The sequence below is a fragment of the Penicillium roqueforti genome (assembly GCF_015533775.1).
Source record: "Penicillium roqueforti strain LCP96 04111 chromosome Unknown scaffold_08, whole genome shotgun sequence".
In the NCBI taxonomy this organism is placed as follows: Eukaryota; Fungi; Ascomycota; class Eurotiomycetes; order Eurotiales; family Aspergillaceae; genus Penicillium; species Penicillium roqueforti.
Genome location: NW_024067572.1, coordinates 413,300 through 441,254, shown reverse-complemented (window position 1 = coordinate 441,254; position 27,955 = coordinate 413,300). Strand labels below are relative to the sequence as shown.

The following is a 27,955-nucleotide window of genomic DNA, read 5'->3' as shown; positions in this document are numbered from 1 at the left end:
ATACATCTGTAGTGTAGTGTAACCTTTGTATGATCACATATGATAAGCTAAAAGAGTCAGATTATTGAAGCCGATAACTAGTTAGACAAGTGATTTACCAAATCGTGATGTTGAAACGGACAAAGGTATACAATTTGGTACAGGTTAAACATCCAAAAACGCCAGCATGAACTGAAATACAAATATCTGATATAAAAAAAATATCCCCCAGTGTACTTAGAGAGCCTGCACCGAGATACGTCTCTGAGTGCCACTACCACTCAACCCAACACCGCTGGACTCACGCAGATGATTGTGATGCGTCTGGCCCTCCTCCTCCATATCATCAACATCGATACTAAACCGTCTCGGCTTCGACCAAACACCGAATTGCTCACCGCCATTAGCATCGCCAACATTCTTGATCTGCTCAGACTGCACACCAAAGCGATCGGCAACTGATTGGGACAGTTCCGCATGCGCCGAAGCCCGGTTCGATTTTGAGTCTGGTCCCAGACGTGCCTGGGCACGGCGCAGTAGCTCCATGTGTTGCGATGCGGTATCAGCAACATTGGCATGGCCCTCTGCTTCGGAGTCGCTGAGCAGATCGTACAGAATTCCTTCGTGTAGAGTCGCTGCAGACTGGTGGTTCTCTGAGGCTGTGAACAGGGCTGAAAGAAGCTTGGTCATGTTCAGTGTAACCGGGTCGCAGCTGCCCCACACCTGGCGCAGGTTGTAGCAGATGTCGCGGCACAACTGGATGGCGGACTCGACGTTGCCGCGGCAGAAGCGGGTTTCGACTAGACGTCGGCCGATCCACACGACCACATCCGGTGTCCAGGTACGCTGGACGATTCGTGAGGTCCAGAGTTGGGTGAGAATGGCTTCCAGCTCATCGAACATCTCGTGCTGGCCTAGAAGGGTGATAATGTCGTTGAGTTGGTTGAAGGGTAGGTCGACCATCTCGATACCCATGGATTTTGAGGATGCCATGATCTCTTGCAGCAGCAGCTTGGACTTGATGGACATGGCTTGGTAGGTCTTTTCGTCGGTACACTTGGTTGCCTTGTGGCCGCCCAGGTACAGGCAGAGCTGAATAGCGGTGTTGATACTTTCTTGGTTGTTGAGACCATCGGTCAGATGCAGGAAGGAGTGCAAAACGCCTGTCAAGATGGTGGCTTCCTGGAAGCGGGAGGAGTTGCACAAGTCACGAACGAGATTAGTGCTCGTTGTGAGTATTTTCATGCTATAGTTTTCTCTGTGGACCTCACGCAGGCAGATCTGATAGAACTGCTGCACGATCTCCTTGTCGGCCACCTTGGTGGCAGACAGGTTGGAGCAGAAGTAGTCGTACAACTTGTCCTTGGTGTCGTTGGCAGCGCGAACTCGCTTCTGGCCAACCTGGAGACTGTAGAGCTTGTGGCCAATGATCAAAGTGGGAATGAAATCGTGACCAGACAGACTCTTAGAGAAGTCCCTAGAGGTCTTCATCTCACGAGCCATCTCAGACATGATTTGGTCGTAGCTGGCACGCCTGCCAAAGACTTCCTCGAAGGCAGCAACAAATACGGCATCGCGACGATCGCTCAAATCCACCGCGGAAGAAGATTCCAAGCTGTACACCACGCGGTGGCGGAGTTCGTCAAGGAGATTATTACCGCCTTCAATGAATCCGCACTCGAGGTAGATACTTGCGATCCGGCGGGCCCAGTCACCCACTGTGTCAGTGTCACCGTCGGCATGCAAAACATCGGTGGAGTATGCGTGGAGAATAGCGTTACCCTGCTGGACAGAAGAGGAAGTTCCTTGTCGCGAATGGGCGAGGGCAAGTTCACGGAGCCAGGAGAGAGTCGTGGTGGAAAAGTAGCCCTGATTCTTCTTGGCCAGCTGAAACTCTTCAGTGTAGAGGGAACGGGCTTCTATAGTCGAATCATGCTTGCGCACAAACAGCTGTGCCAACTTGTGCTTGAGGGTGATAGGCAGCGACGAAGTCATCTGGTCTAGCCCCTTCGACGACTGAGAAGGAGCCACCCACTCGCTGGTTTCCAGAGGCAACTTGTAAAGCGAAATGGCTTGATCAACATGTGCATCGCTCGACTCACACAGCTCGGCAAGGAGTAAAGTGGCATTGAGCGTCTTCTCACTTGTTGCGCCGTGTAAGTGGCGACAGGTCATTACATACTCAGAGGCCACCCGATACCGCTCAGAGAAGTTGGAGCTTTTATTGGTCAAAATAGACATATAGCCCAAATAAGTCTTCTCCAACATCCGGTCCACTAGCGCATGGTCATAGGAATCTGCCTTGTTGTCTTCAACAACCAGGGTCGGCCAAAGAGCTCGGTAAACATGCAAAGCAGAATCCCACTGCATCTCTTTATCGTAGAGGCTGATGAGAGCAATTGCAGCGGCGATACCCTCGGGAACAATCGTGACCTGATGGGAAGTAGCCTTGAAGATTCGCTGGTAGATGCTCTTGGCCTCGGAGTTCTTCTCCAGACGAGTTGCCAAAGCAGCCTCGAGATACATATTGTTGATGGTATGCTCATGCTTCTCTCCGAGACGAGCTGCCAAGTAGTTGCTGATAGTATGGAGCAAATTCAGCGCCTTGTTGAACTGATAGGTAGTTTCGTGGAACTCGACGGCAGCCTTGGCAACTGCTAGCACCGACGCCACGGGAACTCCGGCAGAAGAGATCAAAGAACCGACCGCATTCTCATAAATAACTGCAGCATGTTCTAAATGTAGCCTGCGGAAGTGACAGTAGGCCAACACCAAAGCCAAATCTGCCGCGGGGGGTGCAAGCTCTGGCGAGAACTTCTGGTGAGATTTGGACTGTTCAATGGTGGGCCAGATATGCCGCAGAACCGCCATTGAGCATTCACTAGCTTGGGTCCAATCTCCCTCACTGACATAGATACTGGCAAGGTTGTGGCACAGGATCAAGGTAGTGACAGTCATATTGTCGGGACTGGCCGAGATGACGTCCAGCAGCTCAATTAGCAGCTTGCGGTCCCGAGAAGACAGAGAGGATGCATCCTCAATAGAGACTGCATTTGCCATGCTCTGAGCAATTGAGAGCGCTAGAGCGGTTGATTCCTCTGAGTACTCTTGGTGGGTCTCCTTGTAGTAGCGCCACATAAGAATTGACAAGGAGCGATCGAGATTGTACATAAGCATCTCCCGAGTCTCAGCGCGGAGAAGGTGCACACGCTGCATCATCTCCTCGGAGTGAATACCAGTAACCTCGAGATCTGCAACCAATTCACGGATTATGACCTCAGATTCATCACTTCGACCTTGACGACGAAGGAACTGGTAGTACACAAGGGCGACATTAGACTTTTTGTCCATCATATCAACCGAGTCAATGTCGCGTGAGTTGAGACCCGCCCACAGGCTTGAAAGAACTGCCTGAGCAAGAGCCAATTCACCCTGGTCCTCATACATCTTGGCCATGTGAAGAGTGTAGGAGATTCGGCGCTCGTCAGTGACCTCCATAGTGCGCACCATATTGTCATACTTGGTTCTAGCAATGTCACGGCTCACCTCGTCGCTTCCAGTTGTCGAGAACTGACTGGTCAAGAAATCTGCTGTCTCGGATGACTGGTGCGAATTGGTACCATACTTCTGAAGAACTTGCTGATAGAAGTGCTTTGAGATGAACAACGCGGATTGGTTGTCGTCGTGAGTCTTGTACATGCTGACGATCATTCCAAGGTACTTCAGGCGTTGATTGAATTCAACCCCTGTGATCTCCGAATCTGTCAAGATCAAGGACTTCAGGATGTCTTCCTGCTGAGAGGCAATCGTGCCTTGTTCGGAGAATGACTGTATCATCATCTCAGAGCATGCCATTGTAATCGGGTGTGACTGGCCGAGGAGCTCCTGGCTTAGCTTCCACGCTTTGTAGCAGGTCTCATCGGCGTGGCTGGCATGCGCCATCTTGGACACGCGTGCGCTGAGAATCAGGCTTTGTAGCAGGGCGATCGATTTCTCGCCAAGGACCAATCGTCGAATGTCACTCGCAAGTCTGTACAGCTCCACGACGCTAGACCGAGTGAATTGGGACTCGCGGCAAGTCAGCTCGAGGCGCGCGAACAGAACGGTGGCAGGCATGAGCTTTTTGAATCTTGAATTAAATTGGAACTCTTCGTCATCGGTGACAATTGGCGAAGAGAGAAGATGTGACAGCCAGTATCGTGCGGTGTACTCCAAGACGACATACTTGTCGAAAAGATGGTTGCGCTCCTCGATACCCAGCCTATCCATGGAAATATCAACCTCCTCACGCACGCTCAACTGGACGCAGGAAAGGCACCTGGTGAGCAAGTCGTAGTGTGCATCCTTGATGCTGAGCTGGGACTCCCCACCAGACGACTTAGCCTGATTGATGATGTGATCGCGAATGCAGGTGTGAGAGAAAGAGACCACACCATCACGGGTCATAACCAGCGGGCTTAGAGCATTCAAGATGTCATAGCTACTAGAGGGCTGATTGGAGGAGTATCTGGGGCCCTTGGGATCCACGTTCAGCAAATGCTCAATCTCCTCGACTAGCAAGGGTCTCTCAGCTGCCGCGAGCCAAGAAACAACACTAATAGTACCCTGCTGGCTAAGGTCAAGACTCTTGGAGTGGAAATCAATAAGCTCCGGCATCGACTGCGGCAGGCCCTGAATGGAGGCAACCGCCTGGCTCAAGGTCTTTTGCTGTTTAGCATATGCAACCGCCATTTCAGCCCAACTGAAAGAGCCCTGAGAGCGGGCTACAATGGCAGACACAGCGGCATGAAGCTGGTTGCCCTTGTGTGTGTCAAAGTTGGCGCTAGATGCAAGCATCTTGTCGACATAGGCTATGAGGTCGCTCTTAGTCTGTGAGGTCTGCATGGAAAACTGCTGAATTCCTTTGGAGTCGGTCTTTGAGCTCAGGGGCCGGGTGAAAGCAATCATCTTAGATCCAGCATTCTGTTCTGAGAGAATCTCACAGAAGCGATCAAGACAGGCAATGGCATTGGTATGACCACCCCTGATCTGGTCGATGCCGTCAACCACAAACATGTACTGGATGTTTGTAGCAAGACCAGCATGAATACCCTTCCAAAGGCTTGCTTCTACCGCGTCATCTCCAGCGCCATCGATCGCCCCTTGGGCTGCCCTTGCGACTTCAACCAGGATAGCCTCTTGGGTCTGCTTGTCACTGACAGAATGATCCAACATCTGGTGAAGGACACCCTTCAGGATGCGTAGAGGTAAAGTAGCGACAGGAATATCAGCACCTATATTAGATTAGCTAGCAAATCAGCAAAAATCTAAGGGTAAAACTCACGAATGGTGTAGGGGATCACATTCCAGCTATCGTGTTCACCCGACTCCTGTAGTCTTTCGACCGCCCATTGGGCTAATGCACTCTTTCCCGAGCCAGGACCACCGGAAATTAGCATAACAGGTGAGCTTCCGACACTGAAATCGTAGAGCATGTTGTTGAACCACTCAAACGATCCCTCAGCAAGCGAGTGAGCGCGAGAGTCGAGGATGAACTGAAGAGGGCGGTCCTGTACTCCCAGGAATTGACGCAAGCTACCCAGCTCAGGCGAAGAGTAAATCAAGGGACTGTCCTCCACGAGCTTTGCAGTGTGGGCATCGACAACACAATTCCAGTGGGTAGAAAAGCGCTTGGCGTAGGTCAAAAAGGCGGCATCAACGTTGCGTCCAATAATCTGATCGGACTCTTTGCTTTTAAATCCCTCGACACAGCTCATAGCCGTGCTACTGACCATTTCAAGCAAATCTGCGAATACCGCGGCAACATATGGCTGAAGTTCAGGCGAGGATTTGTATGCAATCTCGTACTGCAAAAGCAAATATATACCGACGGCGACCCGGCCATATCGGCCAAAGACGCTCTCGAAGACATCCGTATTGTCCATGTCTGACTGTACAATAGTCAGCATCCATATCTAAAATAAATATCACCGGTCAACTTGACTAACCTCCAAAAGGAGGACAGAGAATCCCCAGATGAGCGTTGCCGCCTCATTGGCAGCAGGCGCAAAGACTCCGACGGACTCCCGAAGAGCGTCGACGGCATACGCCAGTCTAGACGCCCATCTAAGGCTGCAGTCGAGTCTGCTACCATCATGAGGCATCCATCGGAGACGTTCAGCTGCCACGGCATCAAAGAAAGCATCTACGTTGGGGCTGCGTTTGCTGATCTCACTGGGAAACAGGCCCAGCTGAGTCTTGCACTTCTGAGACACAGCCTGAACCTTTTCTTGAAGAATAGTGAGTTTGTAGCCACAACCACTCAGCTGTGTAACAATGCGCTTCGAAGACACCCCATTTCCGGCTCTGCTCTTGGTACCGGAGCTGGCGTGGGTGACTCTATTGCTGAAACTGTCATTGCCGGAGGTATTATAGACACCCCCCTGGCGAGTCCCTCCTCCTGCAGCAATGCTTCCTTGATTGACTCCGCTGTTGTCATTGCCGGATATACCATAATTACCTTCTTGGTGAAGTCCTAGAACTCCTCCACCGACGATGCCTGCTTTGTTCGATCCAGTGGCGCCGGCATTGTAGAAGGCATTATTTGTTTGGCTCGTGGTGGTAGAACGTAGACCACTTGTTTGGTTGGATTCATTGGTGGTGGAATTTCCTGTGCTTGTCGGGGTTTTCGGAGTTAAGCCTTGATTTGATACCGCACGGGCATAAGTATAACCCCCGCTGTTCGTCTGGTTTGAGGCGGCCGCCCCTTTTCCGCTTGCACGGCCATGTTCTCCCACGGTAGAAGCAACGTTACTCTTTGAGCTTGCGGAGATAGGACCTTGGGCTGTGGCTGCATTGGTGCTAGAGCCGGAATGTCCCTTGCTCTGCTTTCTGGTGGTATAGGTCTGTTTGACGGCTCCCTTGCTCATACCATAGCCGCCGCCGGCAGCATCGGTGGCAGCAACTTCGCTTGTCCCTGCTTTCTCGGAAGGCTGAGAGCCCTGCTTGTCAAGCTGTTTTTTGTCGATATGATATTTTCCAACATTTTCGTCGACGAGTTTCTTTGGGAGGTCTTTGCTAGTGGTCCCATCGTTGAGGACGTCCGAGCTGATGTTCTCGTTGTCATGGACCTCTTTGTCAATAGGTTCCTTGCGAGATTCACCTCCAGCGACGGCTAATCCAGTCATTTTTTGGCTTCCTGCTCCCGCGGAATCATAAGAAAAGTTGTCTGGTATTTCTTCGCTGGTGGTTCCTCTCTGAACGATAGTTTCTTTACCGTTCGCATTGTGGAAGTCCTTTTCTTGGAAGGTTCCCGGCATCGTGATTGGGCCCTTGCGGATGTCGTCATTGGGTTCAAGCTCTCCGGCCGCCACATTGTCTCTGTGACCATGCTGTTTAGAGCCAGTATCTTCATTTGTAATGATGCTGACATGCTGTTCCTGGCCAACTTCTTGCTTCTCGCTGCCAATGTCTCGTTGCTCCACCTTCGTTTCGCCAGTAGAGGTACCGGTGTTGTCTTGGCCGACCCGTCCTTTCCTACCTTGCTTTCCGGTCTCCTGAACATTCCCCTTGTTAAGGTCTTCATTGTTCATTCCAGCAGCACTGATTGATGCCCCGCCGACAGCTCCCCGTCCAGACGATTCTTTGCTGTTTTGACCTTGGGTGAGAACTTCCTTGGCGCCATTGGAATTGCCTTGGTTGACTTCATCGCGGGCGGATGAGCTTTTATCGACGATCTCATTGGCCTTGTTTCCCTGGCTGGTCGATTCTTTGGTGGTTTCACCTTTGGTCACGATGTCTTTGGCGGCATGGTAATTGCCTTCGTTAACTTCATCACGGATGGATGAACTCTTATCGAGGATTCCCTTGGCCTTGGCGAACATGTTGATGAGTGACAAAAATTGGTGCGATAAATTATTAATAGGTAGACAGTAAAAATAAAAATAAAAGTCAAATATTGTCGTTCAGTCGTGTTTGTTCAGCTTTCGAAAATAGTAAATGGAATATAAAACAATGGACCGAGCTATAACTAGGGCCCCGGGGGGACCTAAATAATATTAGCAACCGTCCTTCTCTTCATTGCATCATGGAATTATTTTGGTGATATCCACACGGCGTTCATATCTAGCAGTGGGTTCCAAGCACAAGTGAGCGTATGAGGGAACAGCTTGCTCGGTATTCAGCTGGGCCATCCCATGCCTTTGCTTGGATTCCAAGGCCCGCAGCTTGATCCAAAAAAAGCAATAGGGATATCGATATCTGGTACAGCATAATATCAGAAGTCGATGATGCTTAACCAAAGGAAGAAGGTGGAATATGTGGATCTTCCAACAGCTGGTGTCCACTGCAGATATTCACTCTTTGTATCTAATGTTTTTGTATTCTCCAGTTAAGATGGGGATAGCCAGCAACCCTTCATTATTTTGCAATTTCCGGTTCAATACCTGTAGACTCAGTTAGCTAACTTGACATCGTTCATCGCTTTGTGCCTTGCCATATCACAATATGTAAAATCTTTCCCAATCGGCCACGGGCTCGGAATTGAGTTCAATCGATGTCATGGCATTGTGTGGGGTAGAGACTCCAGTTGAACTCAATGGCCCTTAAGCGATTCATTTCTCCACTGTCTGACGATTAGACATGTCTGGATATCTGCTCTTTGTGTCCTGTATTTGTCTCAAGTGGATGTGTTGGTCAGGATTGCAGTCAGCGACTGGCCAATATCACCTTAGTCATCTTACCTCCAATAACCTTAAATACACCTTAGAAGTCCTTCGATCCGTGGAATATTCAATCATTCGACCAAACATGTTTGGGAAGTCATCATCTCCGGATGATCCGGCATTGATTTGGTGAGGTCATGCCTATTTGTCTGATCACCTGCCATTTATGTCATGACATCGAGCTCCGAGGCATAAGCCCAGGTCTAAATGAGGATGCCGCTATCATTAGTAGGTACTACCATCGGACCTTTGAGATTGTTCCTGCGTGCCTTGCAGAAGACCCTAAGCCTATATTCTCAATACCACAAACTACCTTCTATAGTTTTCAGTGACGGCTTTTTGTTCTGTCCTACGAAATCCAAACAGCTCAAACTGAATTTTTCTGATTTCTGAGTGTGTTTTTTTATCTGTTTTCCCTCTTTTCCCAACATTTCCTTCCAGTCTCGTCATATCAAATGCATATTATATGCGCAAGATGCATAGAAATTTAGCTTTTCACCGCAATTATTTCGTGATCTGTAGGTTAGCTTCTAGTTATAACCTAAAAGGGGAGAAAGACACCAAGAAGACATTCAATAAGACACTCGCATTGATGTTATTTCATACCTGGGACTAATATTTCGTCTTGGGCCAAATGAATCAAATTATCGAAATCCAACGTTGTCAAAGACATGAGCCCACTATTCTTGTAGATAGTATAAAATTCTAGATCCTTGTGCTCCGCCCTTTTGACGTTCTCTATAGTAAAAATTAAGACTCCACTAATTTCTATCAGCCCGCGCACGTTTCATGACCCCATAGTGCGACAAAAAGTTGCAAAGGCAAGATGAGAACTTGACTTATATACTACTAGTGAGTTCTGACACGTTTGCGGCAAATATATACTTCGGTGTACAGCCACTGTGGGCTTTATATTGTCGTTGGTTGGCCAACAGAACGAACAGTGAAACAAACTGCATAGGGGCTCAAGTTCCACGATTGAAGGGCCCACTTGATTTGTTCTACACCTCCAACATCGGCCCTGGAGAGGCAGGCATCTGATTAAAAGCAAGCTCTCAGTATACCCCTAGACACTGTCTCAAGTAAAGATAACCCGAAAAGCATGGAAAAAGAGGTAGAGTCCATTTCTGGATCGGAAATGCAATTCATGACAGCCTATGAAATGAGTCGAAAAGTGACTCTGAAGTCCAGCCTGCGAGGATTGCCCGTAGACAGCTCACATCCAGCCACAGCTTTCCATCCTCAGACCACCATGTGTGTTCATCCATTTCCGCGAGTCAGCCTCCAAAAAAACCCATCCGTTGCCAGCAAAAAAAAAATTCAAGTGAAGACGAAGAAGCGTGATATCATCCGTACAAGTACCAGCCATATCTGGTATGCTTTCGTTCGTTTGGGCCGTGGTCGTGCCGTGGTCATGCGAAGGTTTTCATCGTAGAACTCGGCTAGCCGATCGCGGCTCAGGTGATTGTTTTAACGACTTGAATAATCTATTGGCCGGGGTTGGGGTTCATCTGCATTTTGCGCCTGGTCAGCCTTTCTGTCCTCCATTCACGGTATTCGTATTGTGTGGTCGTGGATATTTGCAGAATGTCTTGTGCTTGGTTGTGTGGGTTGAGTCATTCGATATGTACCTTGCGCTTGCCACCGGTCATGGTAACGTTGACGAAACGGCGGGTGTAAAGAATACGCTTGTAGGCGCGACCCTTAGGGTTCTTCTTCTTCTCCTGGGGCTCGACCTGGATGCAAAATCGTCGTTAAAAAGGCTGGTGGGATGGATGGCCACTGCGATCGTGTATCGAGTGTCGTTGGCTGGAAATCGAAGAGAACTCACCTTAGGAGTGGCAGCCTTGACCTTACCGGCACGGGCGAGAGAGCCGTGAACCTTACCCATGTTGGATGATTGACGTTGATAAACGGGAGATGGAAGTGGTTTGGTGATGAAGCGATTCTTGAATCTCGATTTGGGAGTGCAAAATTGGGAGTGCGACCTGTGTGGGGCGGCTTAGCGAGTGCTTTCGGTCCGGATTAACTCAGCCCGTGTGGGGTCATGTGATAATTATGAGGTAAGCTGGTAATGTAAGCCGGGGTTAAGAGGTCTTGGCAATGGTTCCTCCGAGAGTGTAGAGTAGTTATGGCGATAGAACTTACCAAGTGTTAGCAATGAAAATCAAGAGGCGAATGAAAAAAAAAAATTTTGTCCGGAAAGGGGCAAGCATATTTATAGTCCCAAGCTAGATTCTACGGCAAGGTTCGTCCATAGCAAACAGCCCTATGGCTCAAAGTCGGGTCTCTTTTGGTATCACGAGAGTAATGTACAAGTTTCTCCCCCAGCGCTATGCAATATTAAATATTCCAAAATTCCATGGATGGAACACATCCAGCCCGCCTTTTGCATACACTTAAGCCCCCTTGGATTTTTCCTTGGCAGCAGCCTCTTCTCGTTCTCTCTTTCTTGCCAGATACCGCTCTTTAGCGCTGGACACATCTTTCTCGGTCTTGCGACTGCGACTCTTTTCGGCGATCTCCTTTTGCTTTGCAGCCTCGGCCTCTTCTTCTTGTCGCGCACGCTCCTCGTACTGGGTTGCGACCATGTCGGTCTGTCGAGCCCGCTGGGCACCACGGCCACCCTGGTAACCAGCACCGGCACTTGGTCGTCCAGCGGTAGGTCTTGAAGCTCCTGATTTGGCGGCAGGTGCTTGAGATTTCGGTTTCGGTGCCACGTTGAGTCCTGCAGACAACAGCTGACGCTTGTCGACAACTTGGCCCTCATCATTCAGAACAACTCGAGTTCCATGAGAATTGAGATCCTGCGCTTTCTGGGCATCCGTCTTGACCTCTTGATCCTCTGTCTCCCCGATGATCTCGCCTGCTTTGACGCGGCGAGCAGTTTCTTCCGCAGCCTTGATGAGCTCCTCGTGCCGTGCTTCTCCTCGCGACAGAACGTCCCGGTAGAATCCTATCATACCAGAGCCGCCACTTTTTTTGCGTTGTTCTTCCTCTTCCTTTTCACGGCGTGCTTCCTCTTCCTCTGCCTTCCGCAGTTCCACTTGCTGCGCCTTGTAGGCAGAGGTGACAAATTTCTCCTTGTCCTCGAACTCATCACCTTCAGCTTCACGCTCCCTGGCTAGCTGGCGATCCTTAGCCCGCAGTTGATCTCGTTTCCGGATCTCTGCACTCTGTAGCAAGTTCTGCATGTACTTGGGTGTTTCGCTCTTTGTTTCCACTGAGGCCTTGGCGGGTTTGGCGTGCAAACTGTCGTATACTTCATCGTATGAGTAGATCAGTGGGTCGATTTCTTCTGCCGCTTTTGCCTGCATGTTGCTACTGTGCATGGACGCGAGATTGGTGTATTTCTGGACAGGAGCGGTTGGCTTGTTCGACTTCGCCTGGTTCAATCCAAGATTCATTGCGCCTTGTTGCTCTCTTTTTTTTTCCTCGTCCTCATCCTCATCGTCTGCAAATAGCGAGTTCTTGCTGAGCGGTTTTGCTGTTGGTTTGGGACCGCTACCGAATTGAATTTTGCGTTTCGGCGGAGGCCCTGCGCTTGGCAGAGGTTTCTTTTTCGTAGCTGGCTCTTCTAGTCCTCCAATTGTTGAGATTTCAACTGCACCATCGCCAGTTTGCTGGTCTTCATCTTCAGAGTCGTCATCAAAAATGTTCTTTCTTTTCTGCGCGAGAGCATTCCCCGGTTTCATCGCCGCGAGACTTTTGTTCGGAAGGTTCAATCCGTAGGGGAGATTTGTGGGCATATCGGAACTTAAGTTTTGCAAGCAGATTTAGGGCTTTGTGTACCCGGGGTGATAGCAACGAAACTGGTATGTTTGGCAGGAAGTGCTTGCCAAGGTCAAAGGTTGCGACCGCGATCGACCGTGATCGGCCGCGATAAAGCCGTGGCTAGTTATCAGTTTATCACGTGCTGGTGGCTTTTGCGGGGAGAACTGCATGTCATAATAACCATCTCATAGGACTAACTGGTTATTTCTCACGCAGGACTTGATGACTGATTACCAGAAGCTTCCATGAGACCTACCAGGGCTAGTGTGATTTGAATCGTACCGAAATGGATCATTTTTTCTTCACCTCTTATCGGAAAGATCATGGACACAACTGATCTTTGACTGTTTCGATGTGGAATGTGCGGTGGAAGCGATCGGATCATCAGCCCGGAGCATTCGGTCTATTCTGTCTCGTCTGCGAAGTACCCCGAATCTGGTGACAGCATACGCCAAGTTCACGAATGTACCACCAGATGTAGCAAATCTAAAACTCTCCAAGGGATGCCGCCAGCTCTACAACCCCGACACCCGGGCCATGATCGTTACCATACCAGGCAGACCGCATGATGCCATCGTGGGTGAGCTCCAGTCAGAATTCAATAGGGCTATATTATTTGCGAATTTGGGAAGAACGCTATGTTCCCTTACAACCGCAAGGGTAGAAGGAAACATTTGCTCCAAAGAACCGGATGGTTCATGGATCCCCGAACAACTTCCTCCAGGTCGAAATGACAGGTGGCCCACGATTGTTCTGGAGGTCGGAGTATCTGAGTCCAAAAAGAAGCTACGAGCGGATGCTGCCTGGTGGCTGGCTAGCTCTCAGGGGCAAGTACATGTGGTGATAATCATATATAGTCACTGGTGAAGCACAGATCGCGGATATTTCATCGACTTTACCCCGTTCCTCGGGTATTCTACGGTTTGCGGCTAAATCTTTCGCCCCAAAGACAGGAAGATATAGATATTTTATGCTAATATCTGTCAAGCGGAAAAGGCCACTTCGATTTATTCCTTTGACTATCTCCTAGGTAAAGTTGTATATTAAGTCCCAAGCCACGCCCGGTGCTTAATTGGACTGGAATGGGCCCGACAAATCGCGTATCAAATTCACTTATAGGTAACGATCAAAGATATATAATGAACGAGAATCCTGGTTAGACAAGATCACACCCAAAGATCCTTTAAAGACCGTGCGAATGAATTTGAACTGCATATGTAGTTGAACAGAACTCAACTTATTACAATATTCTTCAACTTTCAACTTTCATCAAAAGTGTATACATCCTTCACCCGGACGAGCTCATTTCTTATCGACCACGTGATGGGGGCCACTAGTAAACCCGCAATCCTCAGCTCCTCGGCCATGTTTGGGTCGATGTCAACCCTGAATAATCCCAATCTGCTCAAAATGTCCTACTACTTCACCATTCTATCACCCACTGACACACCTTTGTTCAACATCGCCTTTGGCACATCGAAGGGGGGTGGTGATGGCATTGCTCGCTTCCGCTTTCCGGAGACAGCGCAGTACATGAACCAGTTCATCATCCACTCAAGTCTGGACATATTGGAAGAAGCGCAATGGACCAATGGTGGAATGTAAGTCTAACAAGCTATCCCATATGTCAAATGGCTACTGGGAACTGGTTCGAATCCACGAGGGGCATGTAAACACAGAGGAAACCACCCTCAGCCCGCGCTCCATCCCACATCAAACCTCCAAACCTGACATTATCACAAAAGGTACCTGAAGCATATCGACACCTACCCGCCGGCAGCAGCCTACATCACGGCTTTCCTCACTCCAAGTGGCGCGCGCTTCCTCCTCCTCCACCAACCCCCGCATCTCCCCTCTTCAACCAGCACAAGCGGCAGCATTGGCTCCTCCTCACTGCTAGGCACAGCTGGATCGACCACACGCGCCTCCTCCAGCTCTATCGCCGCAAACCCGACCTCCCCGCAGACCGAAGAGGCTGTGCGCCAGTTCATGAACGAGGTATACGAGAGCTATGTCAAGACGGCGATGAGCCCATTCTATAAGCAGGGAATGGAGATCAAGAGTCCTGTTTTCAGATCGCGGATTACTGCTGCAGGGAAAAAATGGCTGTAGCCTGGCTGTTTCTTGGGAGTTCTAGGTTCATGAGCGTGGCGTTTTTAGGGCATGTATTCTCTTGGGAGTTGGCTCTTTCTCTGTGTCTATTGTATTATTTTGACTTGCTCTGCATAACAGAGAAATAAGTCTACAGTCAAGGAGAAGGTCAATAATCTAGCGTGTAGTGTAATACAAACACAAGTGTGCTTGTTATTTCAGATTTAACACGACAAACTGAACTAGAAGTGCAATGGCTATTGTCCTGCACCTAAAGTTGCTGGCAGAAAATGACGCTATCTGGGATCAATGAAGTCCCTGGCCCGCTAAAATTCAACAAAAGAAGAGATTCGAAAAAGAAAAGCAACGAGTATGCGCACTGCAGTATCTCAGCAGAAAAGAGATAACTCCAGTCCCAAACGCCCGAGAAATCCCTTCCAATCCTAGCGTCCATAGCCAACCGGCTAAAAGAAATAGTACATACTTAGACGGTCATCTGAGGAGCCAGCTTCTTCATGGTGACGGTTTTGAAATTATCAACAGCGTGAATGACGTCTTCCAACTTGGCAACAGTTCCAAAGATTCCGCCTTCCATCTTGATCGATTGTATAGTGCTCAAATGTAGCGATGGTTCGGCGGCTGCAGTGCCATCATCTAAGACGACACAATCAAAGCCACGGTCGTTAGCTTCGCGCATGGTCGTCGAGACGCAGACATCAGTGGTCACACCCGCAATGACGAGGTTTTTCACTCCTTTGTTGCGAAGGAGGAGCTCAAAATCGGTGTGTGCAAAGGCACCTCGGCCGGGCTTGTCGATGACCGGCTCACCGGGTAGAGGATACAATTCGTCAACAGTGTCGTGGCCCAGTTCGCCACGGATAAGTAGGCGGCCCATGGGACCAGGGGAACCGATACCCAAGCCGGATGCATTGTTACGGGATCGATATGCCTCACGACTTGAGAGAGTAGATAGATCGGGTCGGTGTCCTGATATGAATTAGTAAAAGCATACTAAGAGCCAAGCACGAGACACTAGGTACCCTCGCGAGTATGGTAGACTGGGAAACCCCCAGAGCGGAAAGCATGAAGCAATCTTTGCAAGGGAGGGATCAAAGCCTGTGCGCTAGAAATATCATAACCCTGATATCCCATGTATCCTTCGGGCAAACAGACTAGGACAAAATCAGCCAGTTGGTTCACTGATAGTGGTAATAGTCCGAAATACTCACAGTCCTTTTGCATGTCAATTATCACAAGCGCAGTGGTGTATGGGGTGAATGAAGCATCATGGGGCCAATCATATGGAGTGGCTGGTAGCTGGCCCTTGCGGACCTTGTGATGAGGCACCTGCCGCGGCTTCTCGATAATAGGACCATGATTGTGCGTCGCATTTAGCACTGTCAGGGTCCAGATACCGGGAGAACCGGCTGCGACTAGCATGAAAGGACAATCCATCAACCGCGAGGTTCTGCGGCGCTTGCGCGTTTCCTCAGTCAGACCGTTCCGTGGCCGATAGTGGCCGCCACGATCACAACGCAGCCACACCTTAGCGGTGCGGCCAGGTTTCTTCTCCGTGGGCGTGCTTGAAGACTTGACAACCACATTGTAGCCATGTTCCTTGCCATGGTCCTGAACTGCGGCGAGAAGAGAGGCCCTGTAGACATAAAGTGTTGATATTGGTCCCACTAGGCAAGGAGCGACGGGATGAGATCTTACTTGTCAGGGTATGTCCCCTCTGGAGGCGGAACTAATTGCATTGCTAGTTCGGGGATGTCTTGAAGGTCGCTGGGCGCATCGTCAAGGTTGAGATCGGTTGAGTCTGCCATGGTGATAGATCGAGCTGGACCTTAGCCTCACTGAGCGGGATCTACTTAAGGGGCGGAAACTGTAAGTTCAGATGTCATACCATCATCCCACGTTTAGCCGATGCGCCTCAACACTGGGATAGATAGATGGAGCTTGCGAATAATCGGGGGTAAACAAGTGCGTGGAAGCAAACAGGATGATCAGCGATCTTAAGAACAGCGTGCGTGGGCATAACATCCAGGGTAGTGTCTGGAGGCAATAAACACTTGTGCTTGGAGCTTGAAGGGCCACAGAGAGTTCTAGTGCAAATATTGAAAGATAGACAAAGCTACTTACCTCTCCGACTTGATTGCCCTAGAGACCTAAAGACTGGGGACTGGCGACTGCTGAGTCCAGATCACGGGGCTGAGGTCGATCAGGATCACTTTCAGCTCCAATGAGGCTTAGCTTCGTGTTAGTGCCTTAAATGCCTGAGGCAATATGTTTCTGCCTTGACGTACCAAAAGAGCGGTGGGTGGCTGAGCCCAGATCTGCTACATGAGGACTAGCGCATCTACCGGCCCCTGACGACCGCAACAACAACATCGGTTTCTCCCAGCCCGATCTAATCGAACCCGCTTTTCGACACGAGGCGGGTCGAAGGTAACCCAGCTTTGCACATCTTAGTTCGCCACATCCTTCGATCTTCTCTTCCTCCCTCTATAGAGGGACAAACTACTAGGTACCGCAATCAATCCCTTGCGTCACCGCCTCGGCGAGGGGCTCTTATCAAAACGCACGGTTGTTGACATCGGGCCACCACACAACCTATGAGTCTTTGAGAGGGGCTGGAACGATCTGCAGGGCAAGACAGCCTGGTGTACAGTCTGTACTGACTTTCGCCAATTTTGGACGACACTCGTCGTCCAGACGTCTTCTTTGCGACCGGTCCTCTGCCCAACGCAAGAAGATGCCGGCCGTCGATGAGCCATCTTCCGAACGGAAGCATACGAGCAGTTCTTACAGAGATGAACTGGCTCATTACAAAGCTCAGTATGAACAACTGGAGGCGGAGCTTGCGGACTTTCAGTCCTCCAGCCGGGAGCTGGAGGCTGAGATGGAGAAGGACATTGAAGCTTCGGAAAAGCGGGAGCGGCAACTGAAGGAAAAGCTCGACACAATGCGATATGAAGTCGACGAGTGGAAGGTAAGGGATCATGCTCATTGCTCACAATTGTGCAGGTGCTAACATTGCGCTGGCAGACCAAATACAAGCAGTCGAAAACCGAAGGCAACGCTGTGCAGAACAACCTTCAGAAAGAAATCACCACACTTCGAGACGCGAACCGCACTTTGCAGCTCAAGCTTCGAGATATTGAAGTTGCTAATGATGACTATGAGCGCCAAGCCCGGAACACCACCTCGTCCCTGGAGGACATGGAGTCCAAATACAACATCGGCATTGAGCGCGGGGTCTTGCTAGAGGAGGAAATGAGAAATGGGGAGCAAGAGCGGGAGCAGCTGCGCATCGATAACCAACGACTCCGAGACGAGCTGTCAGATCTGAAGATTGAAGCCGAGATCATCCAAGAGAAGCTTCGAAATACCGAAGGGCATGGGTTGCGTCGCCGCAAGCCCACTCCTTTGTATCATCGCAGCCCGGCAACTCCACAGAGTGTGGAGATCTTTGATCGTTCGCCTGGCACCGCTACATCTTCCCCAGTATTTGCCACGCCTCCCGCTAAATCATCCCTTGCGTCATCTACCGCTACCCCACCTTCACCCCCTATCTCCGAGTCGTCTGTGAACATTCGCAAGTCGATTAACCCGTACGCAAACTCCACGCCAACATTCCCTCGACAGAGAGCCGGTGGCGCGGATCCGGTGAACTCTAGAACCCTTCACGCTCGGACTCAACCGCGCACCACTCATTCGCGAACCCCGTCTCTCGCCTACAGCAATGGCGCATATAGCACCAGCAATGGTAATAATGCCAATGCCAATGCCAATAGTCGGCCCACTCCCTCCATGTCGATTTCGTCTCGCAACAGTTTGACGAGAATGAGCACTTCGCGCCCACCGGGGCTTCCCAAGTCTGGCTCACTGTTCCAAATCCGTGGCCTGATTGGTAAGATGCAGAAGCTCGAAGAGCGCGTCCAATCAGCCAAATCGCGACTTCCCGCCCCATCTGACACTTCCTCTCGCGGATCCCCTCGTTCCGGATCCGTAATCAGCGACACCCCGATCGTTCCCTCGTCGATCACTGTTCGGAGGAATTCTCGCAAGCGGCTGAGTAACAGTAGCCTCGGTTCTTCAGCCCGAGATAGTGAAAGCACCCCATCTTACCCTCCACCGGGTCATCAGTCATTCGGACGGACAGGCGAGAGTCGTCCGAGCAGCCGAACTAGTTTCTCTAGCCGCGGCTCCTTCAGCCAGAGCGTGCACTCGGGTGTCCACGTAAATGCCCGGCCCGAAAGTTGTTCGAGTCGTCCTGGGGCCAAAACGCCACTGGGTCACTACTCGACAAACCCTATGACCGAAGCCCGGCGGCCTCGGTCATCTCTTAGCAATCATGCCGGCCAACTCCCTAACATCGCTGGCATGTCTCTTATCGATGAGGACCAAGATATTGCCACGCCAACAGTTCCCCACATCTCCCAGGAGTTTCAACGCCCATCCGTGACTACGACCCCAACCCCCATAGTGAAGAAGCGAACCATCAGCGGCATCCCAGCTCCCCGAAGCTTCAAGACTAGCATCGGACCTGGTACCATGCCGCCGCCAAACAGGAAGACCCAAGTCAGCGACTTGGGAGAGACGTTTTAATTCCTCTCTTCGCCACTAGTATTTATGGAATTCGCATGGGGGTTTAGTGACTGGGTGGTTTGTGCTAGGGTTATTTTTCAACGTTTGTTTTACAGACTTCTAAGATTGACTGTGATCGACTGCATTCCGCAAGAGGAGTGAGGGTGCAGACCGCCCTGGTTACATCCCTTCCTGTACAGTTCTGCATGTTGACCGGTCTCGGACCAGCCAGGTCTGGTTCATTTGTGCGATATGGCCCCCGGTGGATTCTGGGGACGTTCTAAGCTGTGTCTCAGCGATTGTCTTTTCATTTAAGATCGAATAATACCCATGATGTTATGCTCCATATTATAAATTGTATGTACGACGTAGGTTAACCGTCCATTTTGGCGTTGTAGTTGAGTTGTGGCCCAGATCCATGGCTCTGGGGAGAATGGGTTGAGTTGGGATATGGTGGTCACGAATATGATTGGTCTACGAGGATTTTTCTATACGCAATTTGCACCAAACCCTGGAAGGTTGATCGTGTTGAATGATGGAAGGTGGCCGAATTGGGATAGCGTGTACGCCATTCTCAGATTGGCAATGACGTGGAGCATATTTTTGAATCTAGATTATCGATCTCTATATAGTACTCCGTACTCCGTACTCCGTATGGAGTACTTACGGAGTTCCGTATATGTACTCCGTATATGTATTCTGTATCGTTCAAACAGTCTGACCTTGGAGTTCCCAAGTTTGAGTAATTCCATTACTATTGAATCTTGAATGATTTCAAATGATTCCGCTGCTGACCAAACTGGGGTAGTATCATAGGATATGTATAGTTACATACCGGTAGTGAACTAGCAGTGAATCCTTTTATACTACCTAATAGTGACGCCTGGATTGGTCTCTTCAACATTTAATTCTAAAACAAAAAGAAAATCAAATCAAAAGCAAATCAAAAATCGGCAGAAGTGGTGAGCAACAGATTATAGTGGAACCCGGCCCAACAAAGCCAGGGAGTTGGGGGAGCCCGTTCCTGGGAAGGTACCTTTACATAGTTAACAGTATGGGGAGGTACATGTGTCCTCGGCCATTCAAGGGAATCAATCACAGCCAGTTGGGATCATCTCCACTTGGGTGGGACCTCCAGAAAATCATCTTCTCAGCAATTTTCCCCCCGTGGACTTTTTATGATTGAACTTGAGTTCTGCATCTCTTCAATTCCTATATTCAATCTTACATAGAATTTCTTGTTCGGGGTTTGGTGGTTCCCGGTTAGTACTGCTACCCTTTCCCTATCCGGTGGCAGGCCAATTCCGCATTCGACGCGATCTTTCTTCAGGCCCCGAGATCTTGAACTACACATGCTGACTTGGCCTTTCTTCCCCCCAGAGCTTACTCCTGCCGATTATCTTACTCCTCTTCTCCCCCTCTCTCTACCTTACCTTTTTCTACGCACGTCCACCACTCGGGCTCTTTCCGCCACTCCCAGCATTGTACATTACCGACTTTTTAATCAGCGCTGTTGCATCCCGCGCGAAAGCAGAATCTCAATTCCTATACGGGAATCTGACCTGTGATTATCAGCATCATGAGTATCACAAATGGCAACGGCTCGACTGTCAGCAAACAGGACATTCCCTCACATTTCATCGGTGGCAACGCTCTTGAATCAGCACCTCCTAGCGTTGTGAAAGATTTCGTGGCAGCCCACGAAGGTCACTCCGTTATCACATCGGTACGTAGGAAATAGAAAGAACAACCGTGGTTGCGAGGGGAAACAATTGGGAAATTGACCGTGAGGCTGACTTATTCCTTAGGTGCTTATTGCCAACAATGGTATCGCCGCCGTGAAAGAGATTCGCTCGGTGCGGAAATGGGCTTACGAGACCTTCGGCAACGAGCGGGCTATCCAATTTACCGTGATGGCCACGCCCGAAGATTTGACCGCCAACGCCGACTATATTCGCATGGCCGACCAATACGTCGAGGTTCCCGGTGGAACCAATAATAATAATTATGCCAACGTCGAGTTGATTGTCGATGTTGCGGAGCGGATGGATGTTCACGCCGTGTGGGCAGGATGGTAAGTGGCTTGGAGATACCGAGAAGACCGAGAGAGGAAAATTAGAAACGAAATACTGACGCTCATTGTGTAGGGGTCACGCCTCTGAAAACCCTCGGTTACCCGAATCTCTCGCTGCGTCACCGAAGAAGATTATCTTCATTGGACCCCCAGCTTCAGCCATGCGCTCGCTAGGTGACAAGATTTCGTCTACCATTGTTGCACAGCACGCCGGTGTGCCTTGTATTCCCTGGTCTGGAACCGGTGTTGACGCCGTGAAACTCGATGAACACGGTATCGTGACAGTCGAGGATGAGGTCTATAAAAAGGGTTGCACCTTTTCCCCCGAAGAGGGTTTGGCGAAGGCCAAAGAAATCGGTTTCCCTGTCATGGTCAAGGCCTCCGAAGGTGGTGGTGGTAAGGGTATTAGAAAGGTCGAGAACGAGGAAGAGTTCTACGCCTTGTACAACGCCGCCGCCAACGAGATTCCGGGATCGCCTATCTTCATTATGAAGCTGGCTGGTAACGCTCGCCATCTCGAGGTGCAATTGCTGGCTGATCAGTACGGCAACAACATTTCCCTCTTCGGTCGTGATTGCTCCGTCCAGCGTCGTCACCAGAAGATTATCGAGGAGGCTCCTGTGACTATTGCGAAACAGCCCACTTTCCAGGCCATGGAGCGCGCTGCTGTGAGCCTCGGTCGGTTGGTCGGATACGTTTCTGCCGGTACCGTCGAGTACCTCTACTCACACTCCGATGACAAATTCTACTTCCTCGAATTGAATCCTCGTCTGCAGGTCGAGCATCCCACAACCGAGATGGTTTCGGGAGTCAACTTGCCCGCTGCCCAGCTCCAGATTGCCATGGGTGTTCCCCTGCACCGCGTTCGTGACATTCGTCTTCTTTACGGTGTCGACCCCAATGCCTCCACCGAAATTGACTTCGACTTCTCCAAGGAAGAGAGCTTCCAGACCCAGCGTCGTCCTCAGCCCAAGGGCCACACCACTGCTTGCCGTATCACATCCGAGGATCCTGGCGAGGGTTTCAAACCTTCCAGTGGTACCATGCACGAGCTGAACTTCCGCAGTTCCTCCAACGTCTGGGGTTACTTCTCTGTCGGTACTGCTGGTGGTATCCACAGTTTCTCCGACAGTCAATTTGGTCACATTTTCGCCTACGGCGAGAACCGATCCGCTTCGCGCAAGCATATGGTCGTTGCCTTGAAGGAATTGAGCATTCGTGGTGATTTCCGCACCACTGTCGAATATCTGATCAAGCTTCTCGAAACCCCTGCATTCGAGGACAACACTATCACCACTGGATGGCTTGACCAGCTTATCTCGAACAAGCTGACTGCTGAGCGTCCCGATCAGAACGTCGCCATCATTTGTGGTGCCGTCACCAAGGCCCACCTCGCCAGCGAGGCTGGCATTGAGGAATACCGCAATGGTCTAGGAAAGGGTCAGGTCCCGTCCAAGGAGATCTTGAAGACAGTTTTCCCCGTCGACTTCATCTATGAAGGCGAGCGTTACAAGTTCACCGCCACTCGTGCCAGCTTGGACAGCTACCACCTCTTCATCAACGGTTCCAAGTGCTCAGTCGGTGTTCGTGCTCTGGCTGATGGTGGCTTGCTGGTCCTCCTCAGCGGTCGCAGTCACAACGTTTACTGGAAAGAGGAGGCTGCTGCCACCCGTCTCAGTGTCGACGGCAAAACTTGCCTCTTGGAGCAGGAGAACGATCCGACTCAGCTGCGCTCTCCCTCTCCCGGTAAGCTTGTCAAGTTCACCGTTGAGAATGGAGAGCACATTCGCTCTGGTCAGTCTTACGCTGAAGTTGAGGTTATGAAGATGTACATGCCCCTCATTGCAAAGGAGGATGGTATCGTGCAGCTCATCAAGCAACCCGGTGCCACTTTAGAGGCCGGTGATATCCTCGGTATCCTCGCCCTGGATGACCCTTCCCGAGTTAAGCACGCTCAGCCCTTCACTGGTCAGCTGCCCGAGCTTGGCTCACCTACCGTTCTCGGTAACAAGCCCTCTCAGCGATTCTTCCTACTCCACAGCATTTTGGAGAACATTCTTCGCGGTTTCGACAACCAGGTCATCATGGGTACCACCCTGAAGGATCTCGTTGAGGTGTTGCGCAACCCTGATCTTCCCTATGGAGAGTGGAATGCGCAGTCCTCTGCGCTTCACTCTCGTATTCCTCAGAGGCTGGATACTCAGCTGCAGAACGTGGTTGACCGTGCCAAGGCCCGCAAGGCCGAGTTCCCTGCCAAGCAGCTCCAGAAGGCCATCGTTCGCTTCATTGAAGAGAACATCGGCCCTGCCGATGCTGAGATTCTCAAGGCCACCCTTTTGCCCCTGGTTCAGGTCATTAACAAGTACATGGATGGTTTGAAGTCCAACGAGTACAATGTCTTCATTGGCTTGCTCGAACAGTACTATGACGTTGAGAAATTGTTTTCTACCCATAACCTTCGCGACGAGGATGTCATTCTTAAGCTCCGCGAGGAGAACAAAGATGACATCACCAGCATTGTCCACATCGTCCTCTCACACAGCCGCATCGGTTCGAAGAACAACCTGGTGTTGGCCATTTTGGACATGTACCGCCCCAACCAGCCCCTCGTCGAGAATGTTGGCACACACTTCAAGCCCATCCTCAAGAAGTTGACGGAGCTCGAGTCTCGCTCTTCTGCCAAAGTTACCCTCAAAGCCCGTGAGGTTCTGATTCAGTGCGCTATGCCATCTCTGGATGAGCGCCTGTCGCAGATGGAGCACATTCTGCGATCTTCCGTTGTCGAGTCTCGCTACGGTGAGACCGGATGGGAGCACCGCGAACCTTCCTTGGATGTTTTGAAGGAGGTTGTTGACTCGAAGTACACGGTCTTCGATGTTCTTCCTCGGTTCTTCGTCCATGCTGACCCCTGGGTCACCCTCGCCTCCCTGGAAGTCTACGTTCGCCGTGCCTACCGTGCATACACTCTCGAGGGAATTGAATACAATGCCTCCAATGAGCAGCCCTTCCTGTCTTGGGACTTCACTCTTGGCAAACTCGGCCAGCGTGAGTTCGGTGTTCTTAACTCCACTCAGCCATCCGCACCGGGCACTCCAATTACGGAGGTCAACCCCTTCAAGCGGATCAACTCCATCGGCGACATGTCCCTCTTTGTGAGTGACGCTGCCAGTGACCCCGTGCGCAAGGGTGTTATCATTCCCGTGCAGTACTTGGAGGATGCCGAGGAGCTCCTCTCCAAGGCTCTTGAGGTCTTCCCTCTCGGTGGCTCCAACATCAAGCGCCCCATCGAGCAGGGCCTTATTGCCAGCCTTGAAGGCAAGCGTCGCCCCGGCCTCAAGCCTGTGAGTGATAGTGAGCTCACTGGAGTCTGCAACATTGCCATTCGCGATATCGAGGACATGGAAGATGCGGAACTTGTCGAACAAATGAAGCAGCTGCTCGCTGACAACAAGGATGAGCTCCTTGCCCGTCGTATTCGTCGTGTCACCTTCATCTGCGGCAAGCAAGGTGTCTATCCCGGTTACTTCACCTTCCGTGGGCCCCACTACGAGGAAGATGTGAGTATCCGCCACAGTGAGCCGGCTCTTGCCTTCCAGTTGGAGCTCGGCCGTCTATCCAAGTTCAACATCAAACCCGTTTTCACCGAGAACCGTAACATTCACGTCTACGAGGCTATTGGAAAGGGCGTTGAGAATGACAAGACTATTGACAAGCGCTACTTCATTCGTGCCGTGGTTCGTCCCGGCCGTCTGCGTGACGATATCCCCACCGCTGAGTATCTGATCTCGGAGGCCGACCGCCTCATGAACGATATCCTGGACGCCCTGGAGATCATTGGCAACAACAACTCCGATCTGAACCACATCTTCATCAACTTCTCTCCTGTATTCAACCTCCAGCCAGTCGATGTTGAGCAAGCGCTGGCCGGTTTCCTCGATCGCTTCGGCCGCCGTCTGTGGCGCCTCCGTGTCACTGGCGCAGAAATTCGCATCCTTTGCACCGACCCGGCTACCGGTATGCCATACCCCCTGCGTGTTATTATCAGCAACACCTACGGCTTCATTATCAATATCGAGCTGTATATCGAGCGCAAGTCCGAGAAGGGCGAGTGGATCTTCCAGAGCATTGGTGGTACCGCCAAGCTGGGATCTATGCATCTGCGCCCTGTCTCCACCCCGTACCCTACCAAGGAGTGGCTGCAGCCCAAGCGCTACAAGGCTCACTTGATGGGAACCCAGTACGTGTACGATTTCCCCGAGCTTTTCCGCCAGGCCTTCCAAAACAGCTGGACCAAGATTGCCGAGAAAATTCCTTCCCTGTATGAGAAACGCCCCCCTGTTGGGGAGTGCATTGACTACAGTGAGCTGGTCTTGGACGACACCGACAACCTTGTTGAGGTGTCTCGCGAGCCTGGTACCAACACCCACGGTATGGTTGGATGGATCGTCACTGCCCGTACTCCCGAGTACCCCCGCGGCAGACGTTTCATCATTGTTGCCAACGACATCACCTTCCAGATTGGTTCTTTCGGTCCCCAGGAAGACAAGTTCTTCCACAAGTGCACTGAGCTTGCCCGCAAGTTGGGTATTCCCCGTATCTACTTGTCTGCTAACTCTGGTGCCCGCATCGGTGTGGCCGATGAACTGATTCCCTTCTTCTCGGTTGCCTGGAACAAACCGGAGAAGCCCGAGGCCGGTTTCAAGTACCTTTACCTCACTCCCGAGATTAAGAAGCGCTTCGATGCCAGCAAGAAGAAGGAGGTCATCACCGAGCTCATCAACGACGAGGGCGAGGAGCGCCACAAGATCACCACCGTGATTGGTGCCAAGGACGGTCTTGGTGTCGAGTGTCTGAAGGGTTCCGGTCTCATTGCCGGTGCCACCTCTAAGGCTTACGAGGATATCTTCACCATCACTCTCGTTACCTGCCGCTCTGTCGGTATCGGTGCTTACCTTGTGCGTCTCGGTCAGCGTGCCATCCAGGTTGAGGGCCAGCCCATCATTCTCACTGGTGCCCCTGCCATCAACAAGCTGCTCGGTCGCGAGGTTTACACCTCCAACCTTCAGCTTGGTGGCACTCAGATCATGTATAAAAACGGTGTTTCTCACATGACTGCCACCGATGACTTCGAAGGTGTTGAGAAGATCGTTGAGTGGATGTCCTTCGTTCCCGACAAGAAGAATGCTCCTATCCCCATTCGCCCCTGGTCGGATACCTGGGACCGTGATATTGGCTACTTCCCTCCCCCCAAGCAGGCTTATGATGTCAGATGGCTCATCGGAGGTAAGGAGGACGTCGACGGCTTCCTTCCCGGTCTGTTCGACAAGGGCTCCTTTGAGGAGGCCCTTGGTGGCTGGGCTCGCACCGTTGTTGTCGGTCGTGCCCGCCTTGGTGGTATCCCCATGGGTGTGATCGCCGTCGAGACTCGTTCGGTGGAGAACGTCACCCCTGCCGATCCCGCCAACCCAGACTCCATGGAGATGATCTCCACCGAGGCTGGTGGTGTCTGGTACCCCAACTCGGCCTACAAGACCGCCCAAGCTCTGCGCGACTTCAACAACGGCGAGCAGCTGCCCGTCATGATCCTGGCCAACTGGAGAGGATTCTCCGGTGGCCAACGTGACATGTACAACGAGGTTCTCAAGTACGGTTCGTATATCGTCGACGCTCTCGTCAAGTACGAGCAGCCCATCTTCGTGTATATTCCTCCTCACGGAGAGCTCCGCGGTGGATCTTGGGTCGTCGTTGACCCCACTATCAACCCCGACCAGATGGAGATGTATGCCGACGAAGAATCCCGCGGCGGTGTCCTCGAGCCCGAGGGTATGGTGAACATCAAGTACCGTCGCGAGAAGCAACTGGACACCATGGCCCGCCTTGATGCGACCTACGGCGAGCTCCGCCGCTCCCTGGCTGACACCTCCCTTACCCACGAGCAGCTCAGCTCAGTCAAGGCAAATATGGCCGCCCGCGAGGAACAGCTCCTCCCCGTCTACATGCAGATTGCACTTCAATTCGCCGACCTGCACGACCGCGCCGGCCGCATGCAAGCCAAGAAGGCCATCCGCAAGCCTCTCCAGTGGGTCAACTCCCGCCGCTTCTTCTACTGGCGTCTGCGCCGCCGTCTTAGCGAAGAGACCATCGTCAAGCGCATGGTTGCCGCCTCGGCACCCCCTGCCCCCGGTGCCGACGCTTTCGGCGAGACTCCTCGTGCTGCGCACCTGCGCACCCTGCACGCCTGGACTGGTCTGTTGGACGAGGAACTCGAGCACAATGACCAAAAGGTTGCTGCTTGGTACGAGGAGAACAAGAAGGTTATTCACAGCAAGGTTGAATCTCTGCGCACTGATGGCGTCGCGTCTGAGGTTGCTCAACTCCTTATTGGGAACAAGGAGGGTGGTCTGCGCGGTGTGCAGCAAGTGCTTTCTATGTTGCCTGTTGAGGAACGTGAGAATGTGCTCAAGTATCTCGGTTCTGCTTAGATTCGTTTGCATATGTTTTGGACAGAAACATCTATTATGACTTGATGGTTTTTCTCTTGGTTGGATTTTTATCTTGTTAGAGATTGCATGGTGTTTTCTTTTTGGTTTTGGATCCTCTTATATACGACTACGGGGTTGATCTATTCAATTCTAATATTCAATACAATATTCAATAAAATCAAGTTCTCTCCATGATTAACAGAAAGAAAGGAAGTAAACAACAAACAGTAAGCTACTATGCGATATGATTCTAGTCAAAGGTA

At 51.1% G+C, this 27,955-nt stretch overlaps 6 protein-coding genes across 6 annotated transcripts; 3 read left to right on the top strand and 3 right to left on the bottom strand.

Annotated features, from left to right (window-relative positions):
• Positions 1–216: 216 nt before the first annotated feature.
• On the bottom strand, positions 217–7,841 carry LCP9604111_4239 (uncharacterized protein; the record flags this gene model as incomplete). Its single annotated transcript, XM_039071916.1, has 3 exons — positions 217–5,252; positions 5,303–5,909; positions 5,967–7,841. The coding sequence occupies 3 exons, from the start codon at positions 7,839–7,841 to the stop codon at positions 217–219; spliced, it is 7,518 nt and encodes a 2,505-aa protein (XP_038929801.1).
• A 3,239-nt stretch (positions 7,842–11,080) lies between these two features.
• On the bottom strand, positions 11,081–12,430 carry LCP9604111_4238 (splicing regulator NSRP1-like domain-containing protein; the record flags this gene model as incomplete). The annotated part of the gene is made up of 1 exon (XM_039071915.1): positions 11,081–12,430. One exon carries the CDS (start codon positions 12,428–12,430, stop codon positions 11,081–11,083), a length of 1,350 nt encoding a protein of 449 aa, XP_038929800.1.
• Positions 12,431–13,865: 1,435 nt separating this feature from the next.
• Positions 13,866–14,567, top strand: LCP9604111_4237 (TRAPP subunit TRS20; the record flags this gene model as incomplete). Its single annotated transcript, XM_039071914.1, has 2 exons — positions 13,866–14,056; positions 14,201–14,567. 2 exons carry the CDS (start codon positions 13,866–13,868, stop codon positions 14,565–14,567), a joined length of 558 nt encoding a protein of 185 aa, XP_038929799.1.
• A 463-nt stretch (positions 14,568–15,030) lies between these two features.
• On the bottom strand, positions 15,031–16,372 carry LCP9604111_4236 (cysteine hydrolase family protein; the record flags this gene model as incomplete). The annotated part of the gene is made up of 4 exons (XM_039071913.1): positions 15,031–15,533; positions 15,587–15,718; positions 15,776–16,200; positions 16,263–16,372. The coding sequence occupies 4 exons, from the start codon at positions 16,370–16,372 to the stop codon at positions 15,031–15,033; spliced, it is 1,170 nt and encodes a 389-aa protein (XP_038929798.1).
• A 929-nt stretch (positions 16,373–17,301) lies between these two features.
• On the top strand, positions 17,302–19,157 carry nde1 (nuclear distribution protein NudE; the record flags this gene model as incomplete). The annotated part of the gene is made up of 2 exons (XM_039071912.1): positions 17,302–17,538; positions 17,595–19,157. The coding sequence occupies 2 exons, from the start codon at positions 17,302–17,304 to the stop codon at positions 19,155–19,157; spliced, it is 1,800 nt and encodes a 599-aa protein (XP_038929797.1).
• A 1,558-nt stretch (positions 19,158–20,715) lies between these two features.
• On the top strand, positions 20,716–27,692 carry LCP9604111_4234 (acetyl-CoA carboxylase ACC1; the record flags this gene model as incomplete). Its single annotated transcript, XM_039071911.1, has 3 exons — positions 20,716–20,862; positions 20,945–21,210; positions 21,284–27,692. 3 exons carry the CDS (start codon positions 20,716–20,718, stop codon positions 27,690–27,692), a joined length of 6,822 nt encoding a protein of 2,273 aa, XP_038929796.1.
• Between the last annotated feature and the right edge of the window lie 263 nt (positions 27,693–27,955).